The 21,589-nt window shown below is 39.1% G+C and overlaps 1 protein-coding gene across 3 annotated transcripts in view; it reads left to right on the plus strand.

The window, feature by feature from the left end:
- pparg (peroxisome proliferator-activated receptor gamma) overlaps positions 1 to 17,364 on the plus strand; it is a 77,598-nt gene extending 60,234 nt beyond the window's left edge. For all 3 annotated transcript variants that reach the window (XM_060910260.1, XM_060910259.1, XM_060910258.1), the window contains exons 6-7: positions 10,404 to 10,890; positions 16,369 to 17,364. In XM_060910260.1, the coding sequence (XP_060766243.1) occupies positions 10,404 to 10,890; positions 16,369 to 16,616 (735 nt within the window). In that variant the 3' untranslated portion in view covers positions 16,617 to 17,364. The remainder of the gene's footprint in view (positions 1 to 10,403; positions 10,891 to 16,368) is intronic.
- Positions 17,365 to 21,589: the final 4,225 nt, after the last annotated feature.

Here is a 21,589-nt window from a genome sequence, read left to right on the forward strand (position 1 = left end):
TTTTTTTGGGTCGGAGTCTATCAGCCTGCCACATCTAGACTTGGCAATATTTGTCCACTCTTCCTTGCAAAAGCGCTCTAAATCTGTCAGATTGCGAGGGCATCTCTTGTGCACAGCCCTCTTCAGGTCACCCCACAGATTTTCAATTGGATTTAGGTCTGGGCTATGGCTGGGCCGTTCCAAAACTTTTTTGGGGTCATTGTCATGCTGAAAGATAAAATTCCTCTTCAGCTTTCTAGCAGACACCTGAAGGTTTTGGGCCAAAATTGACTGGCATTTAGAACTGTTCATAATTCCCTCCACCTTGACTAAAGCCAGCTGAAGAAAAACAACCCCAAAACATGATGCTGCCACCACCATGCTTCACCGTGGGTTTTGGTGTTCTTTTGGTGATGTGCAGTGTTGTTTTTGTGCCAAACATGCCTTTTGGAATTGTGGCCAAAAAGTTCAATCTTGGTTTCATCAGACCGTAACACATTTTCCCACATGCTTTTGGGAGAGTTGATGTATTTTTTTGTAAAATTTAGCCGGGCCTGGATGTTTTTCTTTGACCCTACCTCATAGTCCAGACATATGGAGAGATTGTTGTCACATGTAGTACACAACCAGTGCTTGTCAGAAATCCCTGCAGCTCCTTCAGTGTTGCTGTAGGCCTCTTGGCAGCCTCCCTGACCAGTTTTCATTTTGTCTTTTCATCAATTTTGGAGGGACGTCCAGTTCTCGGTAATGTCACTGTTGTCCCATATTTTCTCCACTTCTTGATGACTGTCTTCACTGTGCTCCATGGTATATCTAATCCCGTGGAAATGTTTTTGTAGCCTTCTCCTGACTGATACCTTTCAACAATGAGATCCCTTTGATGCTCTGTAAGCTCTCTGTGAACCCTGACTTTTGCTGGAGGAGGCAACTGAGTAAATGTCTGAACTTTATTTGGGGTTAATCAGAGTCATTTTCATTGATGGCAGGTGTGAACCCAAAAAGACTGAATGCTGTAATTAAATCAAAAGGTGCTACAACAAAAAGTATTAGTTTAAGGGTGTGCACACTTACGCAACCAACTTATTGTACGGTTTTTTTTATGTTTTACCCCCTAATAGATTTGTTTGTTTTTCAATTGAATTGTACAGGCTATAGGTCACATTAAAGGTGGGAAAAGTTTTGAAATTATTTATCGTGCTCTCATTTTTTTTACATCAGAAAAACCTGTCATTTTAACCAGGTGTGTACACTTTTTATATCCACTGTATATAAAACAATTATTCCCTGAAATCGAGTCGTACATGAGCTGATACCGAGTATAGCACCGAGTTGGCTATAACCTATGTATGATGAGATTGAGTGGAATAATTGTTTTATTATATCCACATTCACTGGATTTTGAGAAACAGAGCATTTGTATTTTCATTTTTTGCAAATTCAAGAAGCAAAAACTTTATACAAAATGTCTGATAAAATAATTTCCGCTTCGGCGGACTTCTTAAAAGCCTATCGATGGCTGTATGAATTGACTTTCGTGTTGTGGGGGTTTTTTTTGTTGTTTTTTTGTTTGTTTGTTTGTTTTTGTAGAAAGTGCCGTCTTGCTGTCGTGCTCTGGTATAGAATACCTTTAGACATTTATTTAATTCTTCCTTGGACATTTCAGTTCTGTAATTTTCAAACTTCTTTGAACCAGTCTAAAAAAATATTCAACAAATTTTAATGCTTAAAAGATGAAGAATGTAAACAAACCGGCGAATGACAGTAGCAATTTGTGAAAAATGCTATAATAATAATAATAATTATTATTATTATTATTATTTTTAAAAAAGATATGTCCTGACCATCAAATACTTTCATTGCATATTTTGTTGCTTTTTTTTCTATTTTTTGCGGTTTTGTTTTCGAGTAGAGTTTTTATTTTGTCCTCGGTTGGTTCAGCAACACGCTCCTCCATTTTGTTTTTCTCTACTCATGGGGTATATGAGGTGATATCCTAGTAGTAGAGTAGGCAATTAGAGCACGCGATTGCTCATATCCAGTGAATGTATATTATATATATATGAGCGAGAGAGAGTTTGGACACATCTTCTAATTCAGTGTTTTGTTTTTTATCAAGTAACAATACTAAAAGCAGTGGCTACTTTGAAGAATCAAAAATATGAAACATATTTTTAAACATTTTTTGTTTACCACATAATTCCATACATGTTCCATATATTATTTCATACTTTTAAAGTCTTCAGTATTGTTCTACAATGTAGAAAATATTCAACAGAATAGCTTTCAAAGCAAATCCGATCATATCTATTAAAGAAAGAGAAACACTGTAATATGATCACTGCCGCCTCACAGCAAGAAGGTTCTGGGTTCAAATCTCATGGCTGACGGGGCCTTTTTGCGTGGAGTTTGCATGTTCTCCCTGTGTCTGCATGTGTTACCTCCGGGTGCTCTGGTTTCCTCCACCATCCAAAGACATGTAGTTAGGCTAATTGGCTACTCTGAATTGCCCAGAGGTGAATGTGTGTGTGAATGGTTGTTTGTCTGGGGAAGCTGCGACAGGTCTAGCAAGCTGGTGGTAGATGAAGTATGCTTACGATAGATGCAGCAATCCTCATAAGAGGCTGGCAACCGACAGGCTAATTGGCCTACAGGGCGTCAGAGAGAGAGAGAGGGAGAGATTAATCTTTCAACAGAAGGCAGGGAGTGATGTTCTAAAATCAAGATAGGTAGAGTTAAGAGTAAAAATGTCAGTAAATATATATTTACTGCAGTTATTGTATTGTAGTTTGCGTTTTATTTCTAACTTAATATCTTTTTTTGCGATCTAATTTTATTTTTTTAAAATTCTTAATTTAAACGTATGGTGCAAATACAAAATACACTATTGCTGCAAGTGTCACTGGCAGGAGATATCAGCAAGGCTGTTGGACACTTGTTTTGACTGGCATGGTCTACGATATGAGCTGAATGATACTAAACGTGCTTGTGTTGAGAATGCGGAAATATTTATGAAGGCCACTGAATGGCTAAGCTGTAAATCTGTACAGCTCTTGTTGTAAGACGAAAACATGTTCTTACCAATATATTTCCAAACACCAGACTTGGCTTGACCGTACTCTTTTTTTTTTTGTCTCAAATAAAAAAAAAATTGCTTGTACTTTAGCAGGCTCTAGCATAAGCCCATAAACCATTTTAGGACAATCCCTAATTCACTTTTACTGACGTTATATAAAATATATAAACATGTCCACTCCTGCAAGAGCTCACACAGCACGCTCGACCCAGAGGTGATTAACTTAAGGAGAAATATGTCACCTTGGCATTTCACACAATCAGAATATTTTTTTCACTGCTAACGCAAGAGTAAACACCTCGGGGATGATTTGTCTAGAATCCCAGACACCATTTTAACAGCTAATCCCTACCTTGAATGCGAATGTCTGCTCGACTTCAGGATTGAAACCTCACCTAATTTAGTATGCACCAGCACAGGGAGGACAAAAGGACAGCAGAATGTTATTTGTCCTGAAGTGAAGTATACCAAGTAAGGGTGAAAACAACATAACTGATGGATAAAATTCTCTCATTTCAGTTCAGGTCCAACATAAAGTGAATGTCATCACTATAGATGTGTCACTGTAGATCTGTTTTAGAGAGACTGATAGTTGGATAGAGTTTTATAGATTGATCAGTGGCTGCACTTTTATATACACGGAGTGCAGAATTATTAGGCAAGTTGTATTTTTGAGGATTAGTTTTATTATTGAACAACAACTATGTTCTCAATCAAACAAAAAGACTCATAAATATCAAAGCTGAATATGTATGGAAGTTAGAGTGGGGTGTTTTTAGTTTTGGCCATTTTAGGAGAATATGTATGTGTTCAGGTAACTTTCACTGTGCAGAATTATTAGGCAACTTAATAAAAACCAAATATGTAGCCATTTCACTTATTTATTTTCACCAGGTACACTGATATGACAACTCCAGATTTGCAAATAAACATATCTGACATTCAAACACAAAACAAAAACAAATCAGTGACCAATATAGCCACCCTTCTTCATGAGGACGCTCAAAAGCCTTCCATCCATAGATTCTGTCAATTTCTTTATCTGTTCACGACCAACATTGTGTGCAGCAGCAACCACGGCCTCCCAGACGCTGTTCAGAGAGGTGTACTGTTTTCCCTCTTTGTAGACCTCACGTTTTATAATGGACCACAGGTTCTCTATGGGGTTTAGGTCAGGTGAACAAGGGGGCCATGTCATTATTTTTTTCACCTTTCAGACCTTTACTGGCTAGCCACGCAGTGGAGTATTTGGACGCATGAGATGGAGCATTATCCTGCATGAAAATCATGTTCTTCTTGAAAGATGCTGACTTTTTCCTATACCACTGCTTGAAGAAGGTTTCTTCCAGGAACTTGCTGTAGGTCTGGGAGTTGAGTTTGAGTCCATCCTCAACTCGAAAAGGTCCAACAAGCTCGTCTTTGATGATACCAGCCCATAGCAGTACTCCACCTCCACCTTGCTGGCGTCTGAGTCGGAGTGGAGCTCTGTGCCCATTACTGATCCAGCCACAGGCCCATCAAGAGTCACTCTCATCTCATCAGACCACAGCACCTTAGAAAAATCAGTCTTAAGATATTTCTTGGCCCAGTCTTGACGTTTTATCTTGTGTGCCTTACTCAGTGGTGGTTGTTTTTCAGCCTTCCTTACCTTGGCCATGTCCCTCAGTATTGCACACCTTGTACTCTTTGACACTCCAGGAATGTTGCAACTCTGGAATATGGCAGAACTGGATGCTAATGGCTGCTTGTTAGCTTCACGCTTGATTTTCCACAGATCATGTGCAGTTATTTTGCGCCTTTTTTTCCCCACACGCTTCTTTCGACCCTGTTGACTATTTGCAATGAAACGCTTGATTGTTCGGTGATCACGTTTCAACATCTTCGCAATTTCAAGAGTGCTGCATCCGTCTGCAAGACATCTCACAATTTTAGACTTTTCAAAGTCTGTCAGATCTCTCTTCTGACCCATTTTGCCAGAGGAAAAGAGGTTGCCTAATAATTATGCACACCTGATATAGGGTGTTGATGTCATTAGACCACACCCCCTCTCATTACACAGATGCACAGCACCTGATATACTTAATTGGTAGTAGGCTTTCAAGCCTAAACAGCTTGGAGTGGGACAGCATGCATTAAAAGGATGTTGTGGTCAAAATACTCACTTGCCTAATAATTCTGCACTCAGTGTATATTTCAGGAGATTCAGCTTAGTGTCATCTCTCTCTCATATATATATATATATATATATATATATATATATATATATATATATACTGATTTATTGTCAGTCTAGTGTTCTGGCTCTCCAAAGGGAAACACTGGTTGTGGGGGAACATTATTTAAAGTCAGATTTATCAAAAAAAAAAAAAAGATCCATCCATCATCCATAACCGCTTATCCTGTGCAGGGTCGCAGGCAAGCTGGAGCCTATCCCAGCTGACTACAAGCGAAAGGCAGGGTACACCCTGGACAAGTCGCCAGATCATCACAGGGCTGACACATAGAGACAAACAACCATTCACACCTATGGTCAACTTAGAGCCACCAATTAGCCTAACCTGCATGTTTTTGGACTGTAGGAGAAACCGGAGCACCCGGAGGAAACCCACACGGACATGGGAAGAACATGCAAACTCCACACAGAAAGGTCCCCCATCAGCCTTGAACCCAGAACCTTCTTACTGCGAGGCGACAGCGCTAACCACTACACCACCATGCTGCCTAGCCAAAAAAATAAAATAAAAATAAATAAATAAATACCAGATGTCAATCCTTAATATTAAATGCTACAGATCAACAGTACCCTTACCTCAGATGACTTATTAACAACAACAAAAAAAAAAAAAATTGAGACAAATTCAATTGCATTCATTAATGATTAATTTTAAACATATTACCAGCATGTATATGTTTCCTTGCTGTCCCTACAATCCTATATTTCACTAGTTGGTGTAAATAGTGGCTATGAATCAGGTTGATTTCATTATCACAAAAAGATTAACATTGCATTTAAAATACAAAATGAATATCCAGGGGCGGCATGGTGGTGTAGTGGTTAGCGCTGTCGCCTCACAGCAAGAAGGTCCGGGTTCGAGCCCCGTGGCCGGTGAGGGCCTTTCTGTGCAGAGTTTGCATGTTCTCCCCGTGTCTGCGTGGGTTTCCTCCGGGTGCTCCGGTTTCCCCTACAGTCCAAAGACATGCAGGTTAGGTTAACTGGTGACTCTAAATTGACCGTAGGTGTGAATGTGAGTGTGAATGGTTGTCTGTGTCTATGTGTCAGCCCTGTGATGACCTGGCGACTTGTCCAGGGTGTACCCCGCCTTTCGCCCATAGTCAGCTGGGATAGGCTCCAGCTTGCCTGCAACCCTGTAGAACAGGATAAAGCGGCTAGAGGAGATGAGATGAATATCCAGTAAAATATCTCTATCTTTCGACAGAACATTGCTTCAGCACTGCATGAGGCAGAAGTTTGGACACACCTCCTAATTCAATGATTTTTCTTTATTTTTATTAATTAAAAGTAATGATGGATGCCGTTTCTCTTTACTTAGTTGAGGGTGTTCTTGACATAATATGGATTACTACAGTTGTGGAACAGGGTTATTTTTTGGTCTCGGACACAAGAAGGCAAGAAATTGCACTAATTAACTTTTGATGAGGCACACCTATTAATTGCAGGTGACTACCTCATGAAGCTGGTTAAGATAATGCCAGTAGTGTGTAAATCTGTCATCAAGATAAACACTGGCTACTTTGAAGAATCTAAAATATGAAGTATATCTTGTTGTTGTTGGTTTTTTAACCCTTTTTTGTTGACCACATAATTCCATACATGTTCCATATATTATTTCATAGTTTTGATGTCTTCAGTATCGTTCTACAATGTAGAAAATACAAAATACAGAAAAACCTACAAATAAATAGGGGTGTACAAACTTTTAACTGATACTGTATGTTAGAATTATGTTATCAAGTAGAAATATCTTAACAGGTATTAGATATTGCAGATCATTTTGCTGGTGTCAAGTATTTATTTATAATGGTGATGAAGAAAATTATCTGCCAATAGAATAAGAAAAATTTTAAGCGTAATCACACAATTAGAGATATTAGTTAAACTTGAACTGAATTGCCTTTATTGTAAATGTATAGAACAAAATTAAAATTGCCACTCTATGGTGCAAACGTAGAAACACAGGACATTAAAGCCAAAAAAAGACATAAAACGAGAACTGTGATACTATAAATTTAACAATCTTTATAAAATTAAAGTGCAGGTGCATAGCAGCATGAATGAATTATATTATTAGTTGTGCTTGTTATTATTTAAAGTGCAAATCACTTTTGGAAAAAAAAAAAGCTGTCTCTGAATCTGGAGGTGCGTGCTTTGGCCGACCTATAACGCCTGCCACAGGGTAACAGTTCAAATTTAACTCTATTCCGGATTTTTTTTTAACTTGATAAGATGTTTTTTTTTTCACAATAAGCAAAAAAAAAAAAAAATCATGTCTGGTCTGTCAAAAAGCTGTTGAATACCCATCATCTAAAGCATGTTCTTATACCCTAATTATTCATATAATCCTTTATGCAAGAAAAATTACCATTAGCTGGGTACGCTACAAAATCCTAAAACAATTCTGTCCTCTCCTGTTATTAAATGCATGTGCTTGCAAGGTGATAGTGTTGTATGAGCCAGTGTTGTAGTCGAGTTGCTAAACCTCGAGTCCAAGTCCAGTCTCGAGTCCACAGTGTTCAAGTCCAGGTCATTAAAGAAAATTTTGAGTCGAGTCCCAGTCAAGTCCACTATTGATCCGAGTCGAGTCCGAGAACAAGACTCCAACCGCACCATTTGACGATGGCTGTTGTTGCCTTGATGTAAAAGCGTCTCTGCTATTGTGTTGGACTAACGTTACTGCTCGACCACCCCATTATAGGCTACATCCACACGACAACGGCAACGAGATGTTATTTAAAAATATATCGCGTCCAAATGGGCAACAATCAGTAAAATATCAGGTCCATTTGGCAACGCAACGCTTGCTGAAAACGATGCAATACACATGCCACACCTCTAGGGGCGCTGTAAGACGGTCCCTTCGGAGACACCAGAACAATAGAAGAAGTAAGGATGCATGCGCATAATGCGCGAGACTTCATATTAGCCACAAAGTCAGGAAAATCTGTTTGTAAAATTACATTATAATGACCAAATACAATGAAAAGTGTTTTTCCAGTCTCACCTGTGAAAGGTAATCCCATGTGATCTCGTTTGGACGGCAAACCTGTTGGTACAGTTAAACGCAGCTAATCTTTATTCTCCGCTTTGACCTATCCAATATGGCGGCGAGGATGACGTATGATTCTACGCGGAAGGCGGCGTCTTTAATGGTCCGGAATAAATTGAATGCTACACGTTGATAGATTAATTTGTTTCTCACCTGTGAAAGGTAATCCCATGTGATCTTGTTTGGACGGTAAACCTGTTGGTACAGTTAAAGGCAGCACATGAATCTTTATTCTCCGCTTTGACCTATCCAATATGGCGGCGAGGATGACGTATGATTCTACGCGGAAGCCGGTGTCTTTAATGGTCCGGAATAAATTGGATTAATTTGCTCCTCTACGCCTTTTTTGAGGAATGTATTGTCGGACTTAAATCAACATCTGAAGAGGTGAGATCGCTCCTTTTTTTCCCTATTTTTGCTGGCGGGATTACACCATTACACAATAAATATTCACAGTGAAAATATTTTGTAAGCGCGTTTCATGAACCAAGTTATAGGATTTGTTGACAACTCGCATCGCAATGAGAAGATCATTGGCACTACTGGTGTTAAGAATCAGACCATTTCATAAATGAATATTTTGCTGTAGAGCTGCAGTGTTTGTACAATTGCATGTTTTTGCTTCACTATTACTGTCACTATTCTGCTTCTTGCATTACTACTGTGAACTAACACTGAACATAATAATAATAATAATAATATCCAAGCTCATGTTTCACTCTCACTAGTGCTCTGTAAGGCTTTTTCCTGGTGATATCCTGGTGATATTCGTTACACTTCTACCCGGCGTGAAGCACTCACAGTCATGTGGTTGTGACGTCATCGTAAACAAATCCGTTCTACTCATCCAGACGACTTCACAACGGCAACGTTGCCAGATCTTTCCACTCTGGAACCCGTTCTCAAAAAGATTGCGTTTTGGGCACCCAAAACGCCGGTGCCGTGTGGACGCCAGGCCTAAACGATAAGCAATTGTATCGGAGTCACCTGAATCTGTTGCCGTGTGGACAGGGCCTTAGCTACAGATAAAAAGCAGTTCATCGCTCAGCAAGCCCCGCCCACTATCAACAGGGCAAATAACACAAGAGAGGGTTAACACTAGCTAGTTCATCGGTCAGCAAGCCCCGCTATCAACAGGGCAATGAACATAGCGTGTCACTTCCTTCTCTGGGTGGAGTCTTACCAAATGACGATTGAAGTTCGAGGTTGTCCCCGTCGTCTCCTCGATAGTTCTTCTACATATGGAACACATCGCAGTGCATTTTTTTCCCCCACTGCATGAGAAGCCTGTATAAGCAAAACGGACAATCCTAGGGGCTTCTCTTCACGCATTTTAGTGCCGTTAATGTTAGTTTGTTCCTGAACATGATGTATGAACAGGTGAATGTGCATTCTCTTGCACAAAATTTGTATAAAAATTAATATAGATATAAATATCTTATGCCAAATTATTATGGCATGTTACCAAAAAAATAAAGAAAAATCCGAGTCCTTGTCTCCAATTTACGAGTCCGAATGCAGTTAATGCACGAGTCCGAGTCAAGTCACGAGTCCTTAAAATTAGGACACAAGCCGGACTCAAGTACTATAAGCCTGATGTGAGCTCATTTTTTTCTGTGCTCTACCTCATCTACCCCACTATCCAAGTATTCCTACATTTTATCTTAAAGTTATTTGTGATTTCTGTTTGATAAGTAATCAGGAATATGACAGAATATAGTTCAGTGTGAGATATATGACAAATATTAAAATATTTTTTAAAAATGTGTCATAGAATTTTGTCATTGTTCGTGGAACCGATTACCGGTTTCACACAATTGTGACGTTCAGTATTTGTCAGTTTGACTTCACTAAGTCACTAAAGATTTGAGGTATGGATGATACTAATACTGTTTTGTGTTATCTGTGTTATCCACATAATCCCTAAAACTAATATTGGCATTATTTCTGAAACCTGTTAAATACTGAAACTTGGTTTCTTTTAGCCCACAGCTCTTGTGTCATTCACAAGTGAAATTTTATGCTTGTAAGCTCATAAGCTTAAAGCTGATTCTTTTGCCCCGCAGCCGTTCGTTATCCATGATATGAAGTCTCTGCTAGAAGGGGAACAGTTCATAAACTGTCGTCAGATCCCACGGCAGGACCATCATAGGCATCTGAGTGTGAACTCGGTTCAGTCAGACCTGCAATGTGAGGTGGAGCTGCGATTCTTCTACAGCTGCCAGTCACGCTCAGCCGAGGCAGTCAGCGAGGTCACAGAGTTTGCCAAGACCATCCCGGGCTTCCTGAACCTCGACCTCAACGACCAGGTTACACTGCTCAAGTATGCAGTCATTGAGGTCCTCATCATCATGATGGCCCCTCTCATGAACAAGGATGGCACACTTATCTCATACGGTCAGATCTTCATGACACGCGAGTTCCTCAAGAGCCTGCGCAAGCCCTTCAGTGAAATGATGGAGCCCAAGTTTGAATTTTCTGTCAAGTTTAACACGCTGGAGCTCGACGACAGCGACATGGCTCTCTTCTTGGCCGTCATTATTCTCAGTGGAGGTAAGGCACATAAACAGGAAACAAATATATTCAAATCCAAAAGGGAGGTATACCGTCTCGTTAACCCGAGCTGCCTTGCGTAAATGAAAAGATCTCAGTGACGTCTTTTGGGTGTTCATTGATGTAATAGTTCGAACAGCTCAAATGATTCTGCAGCAAAACAACAAGTGATAAAGCCATTCACTTTCTTCACTCTCGTTCAATAAACAGTAAGTAAAATCTCAGCTACCACTGACTATTTTGAAGCATTACTTGATACGTGTACTTGCTCAACATCATACGGAAACAAGAAGTGAAGATGTATGACACTTGGAGTTGTAAACAAACAGTGTCATACAGCTGATTAGTTATTACGCTAGCCGTGTGACCAGCACCGAGCCTGAAATCACAAGAACGACAAGCAAATTATGACAGTGCATTTCATTTCATTCTCTTTATGTACATCTGATTTGAGCCTGTGTACTCCAGTAACATTAACTCTTGGGGATTAAACAGCATTTGGATTAGTAAAATGAGTTCTCACATCTAAATGAGCTTGTTTTACCCCTACAGCCCATCTGACATAATCAGATGAAGCCATGCATGTAACATTGGATGACAGAATTGAGTTGAGGTGATTGTTACAAAAAAAATTAACAGGCGTTCAAAAACTGTCCAGATCACCAACTTCAGTAGGACCTCAATAGTTCCTCACTAACAGTAAACTGGCTTACTAGGTCGGCCTCAGCCGGACCCATGATCCATGTCACGAGCCATATTTGGGCCTTAATATGCTAGTGCCACCTACGCGTAGGGGACACTGATGTTATGGCAACAGTGGCCATCCATTGGGCAATTTAGAGTAGCCAGCTGACCTAATCTGCATGTCTTTGGACTGTGGGAGGAAAAAAAAAAACCCACACAGGCACAGGGAGAACATAGCAGTGCTAACCATTGCACCACCGTGCTGCTTGCCGTAAAACACATGCTGTACATTTTAAGTAAATGCTTACAGGAAGCTGACTGAATCATTGCAACTTACAATGCACTTAGTTTGTTCAAGACTACCCTAATTAATATTTATCTATCGAAGCAAGGCACGTCCAGTCCCGCAGGCTAGAAATGAATCAGACATACAGTGGCATGCAAAAGTTTGGGCACCCTTACTGAAAATGTCTGTTACTGTGAATAGTTAAGTGAGCAGAAGATGAACTAATCACCAAAAGGCATAAAGGTAAAGATGGCACATTCCTTTTCAGCATTTTCTGCAAGATTTGTGTATTATTTTTGTTTTGTACAATCGGAGAGTGAAAAAAGAAAAGGAACACCATGCGAAAGTTTGGGCACCCAAATATATTTGAGTTCTCAGGTAACTTTTACCAACGTTCCAGACCTTAATTAGCTTATTGAGCTGTGGTTGTTCCAATTCTTCATTAGGAAAGGTCAGATGATGCAGATTTCAAAGCTGTATAAATTCTCTGACTCCTCAAGCTTGTCCCTAAAATCAACAGCCATGGGCTCCTCTAAGTAACTCCCTAGCATTCTGAATAATAAAATAATTGATGCTCACAAAGCAGGAGAAGGCTACAAGAATGTAGCAAAGTGTTTTCAGGTAGCTGTTTCCTCAGATTGTAATGTTATTAAGAAATGGCAGTTAACAGAAACAGTGGAGATCAAGGTGAGGTCTGGAAGATGAAGAAAACTTTCTGAAAGAACTGCTCGTTGGATTGCTAGAAAGGCAAATAAAAAAAAAACCCTGTTTGACTGCAAAAGACCTTCAGAAAGATTTACAGTAGCAGACCCTGGAGTGGTGGTGCACTGTTCTACTATGCAGCGACACCTGAACAAATATGACCTTCATGGGAGAGTCATCAGAAGAAAACCGTTCCTGCGTCCGCGCCACAAAATTCAGTGTCTGAAGTTTGCAAATGAACATCTAAATAAGCCTGATGCATTTTGGAAACAAGTCCTGTGGACTGATGAAATCAAAATAGAACTTTTTGGTCACAATGTGCAAAGGTATGTTTGGAGAAAAAAGGGTGCCAAATTCCAGGAAAAGAACACCTCTCCCACTCTGAAGCATGGGTGTGGATCGATCATGCTTTGGGGTTGTGTTGCAGCCAGTGGCACAGGGCACATTTCATTGGTCGAGGGAAGCATGGATTCGAATAAATACCAGCAAATTCTGGAAGCAAACATCACACCGTCTGTAAAAAAGTTGAAGTTAAAAAGAGGATGGGTCCTACAATAAGACGATGATCCAAAACACACCTCAAAATCTACAATGGAATACCTCAAGAGGCACAAGCTGAAGGTTTCACCCTCACAGTCCCCTGACCTAAACATCATTGAAAATCTGTGGATAGATCTCAGAAGTGGTGCATGCAAGCCAGCTCAAGAAACTTGTAGAACTGGAAGCCTTTTGCAAGGATGAATGTGTGAAAATCCCCCAGGTAAGAACTGAAAGATTATTAGCTGGCTACAAAGTGTTTACAAGCTGTGATACTTGCCAAAGGGGGTGTTACTAGGTACTAACCATGCAGGGTGCCCAAACTTTTGCTTCGGGCCCTTTTCCTTTTTTGTCATTTTGAAAATGTAAAAGATGAAAATAAAATTTTTTTTTTTGCTTAAAATATAAAGGGAATGAGTCATCTTTAACTTTATGCCTTTTGGAGATCATTTCATCTTCAACTTGCTTAACTGTTCACAGTAACAGCAATTTTGACCAGGGGTGCCCAAACTTTTGCATACCACTGTATCATTTACTTAAGTGAATATACATACCATGTAGCTCATCTCATCTCATCTCATCTCATTATCTCTAGCCGCTTTATCCTGTTCTACAGGGTCGCAGGCAAGCTGGAGCCTATCCCAGCTGACTACGGGTGAAAGGCGGGGTACACCCTGGACAAGTCGCCAGGTCATCACAGGGCTGACACATAGACACAGACAACCATTCACACTCACATTCACACCTACGGTCAATTTAGAGTCACCAGTTAACCTAACCTGCATGTCTTTGGACTGTGGGGGAAACCGGAGCACCCGGAGGAAACCCACGCGGACACGGGGAGAACATGCAAACTCCGCACAGAAAGGCCCTCGCCGGCCACGGGGCTCGAACCCGGACCTTCTTGCTGTGAGGCGACAGCGCTATCCACTACACCACCGTGCCGCCACCATGTAGCTAATTTTTCTATTTTGTAAGTGCAACACTGAGAACATGTAACCTACTGCACGTTGGTGCCTTCTTACATTTTCGCCTCCATCATTAAGTGCTGCCTCGTTAAAGTTTTCTCTCTCCTAATAGTATTTATGTCGTTTTAGATAGTTAACAGTTATTCCACGAAATTGAGTCGTGCGTGAGCTGATAGCCGAGTCGGCTTTAAACCATGTATGATGAGATTGAATGGAATAACTGTTTTATTCTATCCGCATACACTGGATTTTGAGAAAGAGAACATTTTTGTTTTTGTTTTTTGCAAATTCGGTAAATAAAAACTTTTTATACAAAACGTCCGATAAAATCATTTCCGCTTAGAATGTAAACAAAGCGGCAGTAGCAATTTGTGAAAAATGCTGCTATAATAATAATTCTTGAAAAAAAATGCTCTTACCATGAAATACTTTCATTCCATATTTTGTTGCTTTTTTTGAGGTTTTGTTTTCGAGTAGAGTTTTTATTTCGTCCTCGGTTGGTTCAGCAACACGCTCCGCCAGTTTGTTTTTCTCTACTCACGGTATATGAGCTGATATCCTAGTAGTAGTAGTAGCCAATCAGAGCATGCGATTGCTAATATCCAGTGAATGTGGATAGAATAATATATGATATCCCTTTAATAAATCGGAGTTAGGTCGCAATTGGGACGAAAGTTCTGTTCCTTTCCCCTGTCGCACCTCTCTATTTAGTTTTTCTTTGTTAGATGTATGCGACTATTTTTGGTATCTTAGTATTTTATAGTAAATCTGTAACGAAGCCATTAAACTAAACTAAACTATCATAAGTTGGTGGGCTAACCCTGGTGAAAAATAAATGTGCCAAGTGTACTAAAATTTAGCATACTTTTGTGTACTTGAAGCCACACTAATCATCAATATACTTCAGGTGTGTTTATGATTAGTTAACTTGAGGCATGCTATTTTGGAACAACTAATTTTGTACTAAATATATTTTAATTGTAATTAAATTGTAGAAAAGTGCAACTTGAAGTGTATTTAGTGTACTTTTATGTGCTAAATTACACATAACTTTCACTTAAATTATATTTTAGTATAATATATTTCTATAAAGTGTAATATAGTATAATTATTTTAAAGTGTGTTAAAAGTGTTAGTGTGAAAGCGTGAAGTTAGTATACTTTTTATATATTTACAAAAAGTACAATTTGTGTGTTGGCGGCACGGTGGTGTAGTGGTTAGCACTGTCGCCTCACAGCAAGAAGGTCCGGGTTCGAGCCCCGTGGCCGGCGAGGGCCTTTCTGTGTGGAGTTTGCATGTTCTCCCCGTGTCCGCGTGGGTTTCCTCCGGGTGCTCCGGTTTCCCCCACAGTCCAAAGACATGCAGGTTAGGTTAACTGGTGACTCTAAATTGACCGTAGGTGTGAATGTGAGTGTGAATGGTTGTCTGTGTCTATGTGTCAGCCCTGTGATGACCTGGCGACTTGTCCAGGGTGTACCCCGCCTTTCGCCCGTAGTCAGCTGGGATAGGCTCCAGCTTGCCTGTGACCCTGTAGAACAGGATAAAGCAGCTAGAGATAATGAGATGAGACAATTTGTGTAAGTACATTTTCAATATACTATTGAAAATATGAATATACTTTAAATACAGTAAAGTACATTTATTTTTCACCAGGGAATGTAACATAAAATAGCTAACAGATAGCAAAACCAACTTTAAGCAAGTTACAAAAGAACTTGTAGGAATATCCACACATCAGCACTACACTGCCGAGGTAAACCAAGTACACACAGCTACATATCCCAGAAACCTGTTCTCCTCTCATTTCTAGGCAGTCATAATCCTTGAGGATTATTGAGGAAAGAAAAAAATTACATGACCAGCATTTCACCTCAAACAGTTTAACTCCCACACATGTATGACTCATCACATGTTTAGTTTATACCAAGCCCAGGTGGTATAAGTTCACATGGATTAGCATTTTATCTGACCTCGTATTGAACCAGAACATACAGATTTATATTTGGCTGATTCGGCATATTGTTTATCATAGTTGCTTCATCTCAGCGTTAACAAGATGCCTTATAGAGTTATCTCACAGATTTATTGGTCACCGTTTTGTGGCCATTTAATAACATCTTACCCTTGACCTTTGAGTTTCTGGATTTTCATGTGTGAAAAATTAACCTCAAGACCAAAAAAATAACTCGTTGACTAATTAATCTATGACTCCTGTGAAGTAGGAAGGCTCGGATTTTCTAACATTCGTGTAAAAATATTTAACAGGCATGTAATCAGACTACTTTGTGTTGACTCATACAGATCGTCCAGGCCTGCTGAATATGAAGCCCATTGAGGATCTACAGGAGAACGTTCTCCACTCACTGGAGCTCCATCTTAAAATGAACCACCCGGATTCCGTCCATCTTTTCGCCAAAGTTCTGCAGAAGATGACTGACGTGAGGCAGATTGTTTCCGATCACGTTCGCTTGATGCAGTTGCTCAAAGAGTCCGAGATCCAAATGTGTTTACATCCACTGCTGCAGGAGATCATGAAGGACCTGTACTAGGGTCTGGATTGGCTTGTGTTAGCTGAACATTTAGATGTGATCATGCTTTGGTTTCCTGCTAAGGGTCTTTTTTCCTGCCATCTGTGAACAAACAGAGGAAGATGGAGTAATCTGTGGTGGGTTTCCCAAAAGCCTCTTGACGCTAAGAGCAACTAGGAGAGAGAGAGAGAGAGAGAGTGTTTATTGTGCTGCTTGCTTGACCATTTAACGATGATCTTTGTGCCACGGTGCTTTTGGGAAACTCACCACTATCAGCCTGTTAGACAGAGAAGGTCACTTCTTTAATGAGTGAAGTCCTGATATAATGGGAAGACAAATATATTCTATATTTTATTTGGTTAAAAAATGCACAGAAGTATTTGGAGAAAGCTGCCTTTAAACCTGGATTGGAATTTTTTTTTCCCCCAAGAGAGTGCACGTTCATTTATCTTGCTTGCCAAAAAAGTTGGAGTTTTAAGAGTTAATAATAAAAATGTCATAAACCCAGATTAAACCGAAATGATATAAAGTTTTAAATTCTTTGCTGATGTGAACAGCTAAAAGTAATAATATCTGTGACAGTTTTGTACGTTGTTCTCACTGGGGAATTATCCATGTGAAAGCTTTAATTTTTGATCCTCTAATGTTTTTGTAAATAAAATAAACAGATTTATAATGCCAGCCTCTGTGCAGGCCTTGTCATAGCTGTTTCGCATTGAAAATGGTTGATGAAATGCTTGAAAAATTGTAAATAAATATTTTCGCAGAACATCTGCCTCAGCTCTGACCCTGATTAACACTTGCGCAAGATATAGCATGTCTTTCTCAGTCCACCTTCTCATTTTGCATTTCTTTTAAATGCCTTCCTTCTGATCGTTGGATTGGCAGTCTGAGTTACACGCAAAGCCCTTTCCTAGGCATTACGTCAGCCGTTTATTGTGTGTCTCTCTGAACACACCCTGCAGTGATTGCAAAATCTGACCTCCGCTGCTCCCCACAGCAGCTTCACATCTGCCACTTCAGAAAGAACTACAACTGATAGGCAGAAGACAAAATTTTCTTGATGTCATTTTTGTTTTCTATACTCAACCGATGTTTTGGGGTAACACAGAGGGACTGTAAAAAGTAATGGATTGCTCACAAATGTTTGAAAAGGCTGTTTACGTCTGTAGTTTGGCTCTGGAATGGTTGTATGTTTAGTGTCAAGCCAACTGCATTCTTTTTCAGACTGTCGGATCTGTAAGACTAGAAAGTTTCATAAAGCAGAATATACACTCAGCGACCACTTTAACAGGAACACTGGTACACCTGCTCATTTAGGCAGTTAGCCAATCAGACAATCATTTGGAAGCAGGACAATGCATTAAATCATTCAGATACAGGTCAAGAGCTTCAGTTAATGTCCACGTCAAACATCAGAAATGGGGAAATGTGATCTGAGTAACTTGGACCGTGACATGAAGTATTCCAGAAGCTGCTGATCTTCTGGGATTTTCACACACAACAGTCTTTAGAGTTTACACAGAATATGGGAAAAACCAAAACATCCTGATGGAAAATGGTGAGACTGGTTCGAGCGAGGCTGACCCAGTAAAATAGCCACTCTTTACAACCGTGGTGAGCAGAAAAGCATCAGAGAATACACATCACCTTGAGGCAGATGTGCTACAAGTGCAGAAGACCACATCGGATTCCACTACAGTCAGCCAAGAACAGGAACCTCAGGCTACAGTGGGCACAAGCTCACAGAAACTGGACAGCTGGAGACTGGAAATACGTCACCTTGTCTTTATCCATTCTTCAACTGGCCAGTTTCGGTGAACCTGTACACACTGTGAAGGCCACAGCATATAATAATATGATGGTTTGAGTTGTATATTTAAATACTATTGGCTGGCATTGAGTGGTATATCAGATATATTCCATTCAGCTAGCATGATATTGAACGAGTCAAAGACTCGTTCAATATCATGCTAGCTGAATGGAATATATCTGATATACCATGAAAAAAGCCAGCCAATATTATTATTATTATTATTATTATTATTATTATTACAAAGAAATGCTTGTGCACATGCGCAGCAGAAAAGTTTCTCACTGAACATTCGTATCAGCTCCAATGTGTGATGTCATGTTGTCTTGACAACCATGCAATATCGTAAACCATGCAGTAAAAGCCCATGTATAAGAACCTTTTTTCCAAGTTAGCCTAAATAGGTTCTTATATAAATGGGATTTACTGTGAAATTTAGCTATTTAGGTTCTTAAATGGGTTTTTATTTTCTTAAGAAAAGAGCTACTCATTGCTAGGTGTGGGCAATCATTTATGTAAATTATGTATAAATTTTCTCCAAATGACTGCAGTGTAAGGAAATACAAATAAAATAATACAGATAAGCATGTACTGGATGTAAAATCAAGATAACAAAACAACATATACAGCTGTAGAATGTATAGCTAAATTCCCTTTTCAGGCTCCTCAGTAGTATGGTATGGTATGGTATGGTATGGTATGGTAGTAGACAATGTGAATGCATTGTGTCTCATGACTTTGCCAGGGTTCTATGTCATTTTCATCACTCTGTAGAACCCATTTTCTTTAATTAATTTTTTTTTAGTTTTGACTCTATTTGAAAATAAGAACCTGCTTTAAAATTTTAGCCCAGGACGGGTTCTTATGTAAAGGGAGTCTAAATGGAAAATCTTAGCCTAACAGGTTCTTAACCCTTTGATGCAAAACATATGCACACCCCTTCTAATGCACAACATGGGTCAAAAATGACCCGCATTCATTTTCCAGGTTATTTCATGCTGACTGAGTTTTTCTTTGCTCTATCTTTTGAAATCAATTTATTTTATGATTGAATATTCCAGGTATTCTTTAAATATCTTGTTTTTAATTACCACAAATCATTAATTTAATTTTTTCCTATCCTACTTTATGAACAAAAATACTTTTTATATTACTACACATGGGTCATCCAAGTGTGATTTAAAATTAAATGTCTTAATACTATAATAATAATTTGTTTCAAGTAATTACTTTAGCAGTGAATGGGGCCAGTTATTTGTTTATTAACTATGTAGTTAGCTAAGCCAACTACAATAAAATTAGCTAACTAAAGTAGAATATGTCAACAGCTCGGTAGCTAATAGTAATTACTTGTAACTTTCTGACAAGTAATCTACTCACTCTCAAGGTAACCTAAACATAATCAATTTTTTTCTAAGGTAATGTTAGAACAATTGAAAAACATTACTTACATGTATTAGATGGGCAAAGGGCGCTGTGCTGAGCTGTGAAATGTCTGACACAAGCACAATTCACAGTTCCCACCAAACGCTGGAGTAAATGCATGCGGGTCGTTTCTGACCCATGTGTGTAAACTTGGTGTAGAATTACAAAAGCTGTGCTTGTTCATAACTTAAGAAAGGAAAAATAAAATGATTTGTGCTAAACAAAAACAAGATATTTACTGCATATTTGGAAAAGTAAATGACAAAATGAATTTATTTCAAAAGTACATCATAGAAACACTCAGCCATACATGAAATAACCTGGAAAATGAATGCAGGTCGTTTTTGACCCATGTTGTGCATTAGAAGGGTAGTGATACAAAAAGGGTTTTTATTCAAAAAGTAAGAAAGGAAAAAATAAAATAAGGATGTATGATGATCAAAAACAAGTTAATTGAGGAGGAATACCTTGAATACTGAATGATGGAATTAATTTATTGCAAAGATATAGAAGATAAAAACTCAGCCGGGTCACTTTTGACCCATGTTTTGCATCAAAGGGTTAAAATCCAGGTTCTTATATGTGGGTTTTTAATGTATTCAACGCTCATTCTCCATTGGGTAGAGTGGTGTAATACACGTAGGATACGTGATAGGCTAACAATATTGCATGCTATCAAACTAGATGAATGAAACCTCATAGAAGGGAATAGAAAACGTTTTTATTCCATCAAAAAAGTGTCCTGTATGTATAATAATACCGTATATATAAGACGTAACACCAAACCTAGTCCTGATTCCTGAGACAGGTTAAAGTCCATTTTGTTTCTGTCACTTTGATTCAACAAGTTAGAGAAGCCTTTCATGCTTTGAATGATGAAAGAAAAACTTAAGTCGAAAGATGTTTCTATTATCATTATTCCAAATGCAGTACTAGTGATCAAAAGTTCACTAGTACCTTTGAATTGCCAAAGAGCCACTGTTAGGACTTAGAGGAAGTCAGTTCAGCTATGTTCTTGGATTGGATTCTTCCTTGGTATCGCTTTCGATAAAAACATCTGCCAAATATCAAATCCAAAAAGCAACAATAGAACTGTAAAATAAATAAGAAATATCTGTAACAAATTAGAACTTGTATAACAATGAGGTTATTTCATAAACTCATAAACTTGTTGAGTGAGAAGGGGTCCAACCTATTCTCCAAAGGCCTGAGTGGGAGCACACAGCAAACACACGGGGCTACAGAATATTCTGGATCGAGCCCTGCCGCCTGTTTTGATGATGATGTTGATTAAATGTGTTTTTTTTTGTGTTGTGTCAGCATATCCTTACTTTGTTACTACCGAGTCTCCAATGACCGGCTCCTGCCAAGATCCTTCACAGATGCTGCCAAATCATTTCGAAAAATACATTTCCCTGCTTTAAAGGTCCTTAAAGGAACACAGAGAGTTTAGTTTAGGAAACAATACTCTTGTGCTGTTCATGATCTCTGTAAAACAGCAGCTCCAGGTTTAAATACACATGAATATGTGTGTGTGTGTGTGTGTGTGTGTGTGTGTGTGTGTGTGTGTGTGTGTGTGTGTGTGTGTGACATTCAACACAGCACACATGTAATAATCTACTGTTAAAACAAAGCAGGTCAGCTGAAGGCACAGGTTTAAAAAAAATGCTCAACAGACATCCAATAATTACAAGCAACATGTTGTGAAGCTATAATTGTAAGCAATTTCAATGATCCAGTAAAATATATTTACACA

This window comes from Neoarius graeffei, chromosome 26 (genome assembly GCF_027579695.1).
Source record: "Neoarius graeffei isolate fNeoGra1 chromosome 26, fNeoGra1.pri, whole genome shotgun sequence".
Classification (NCBI taxonomy): domain Eukaryota; kingdom Metazoa; phylum Chordata; class Actinopteri; order Siluriformes; family Ariidae; genus Neoarius; species Neoarius graeffei.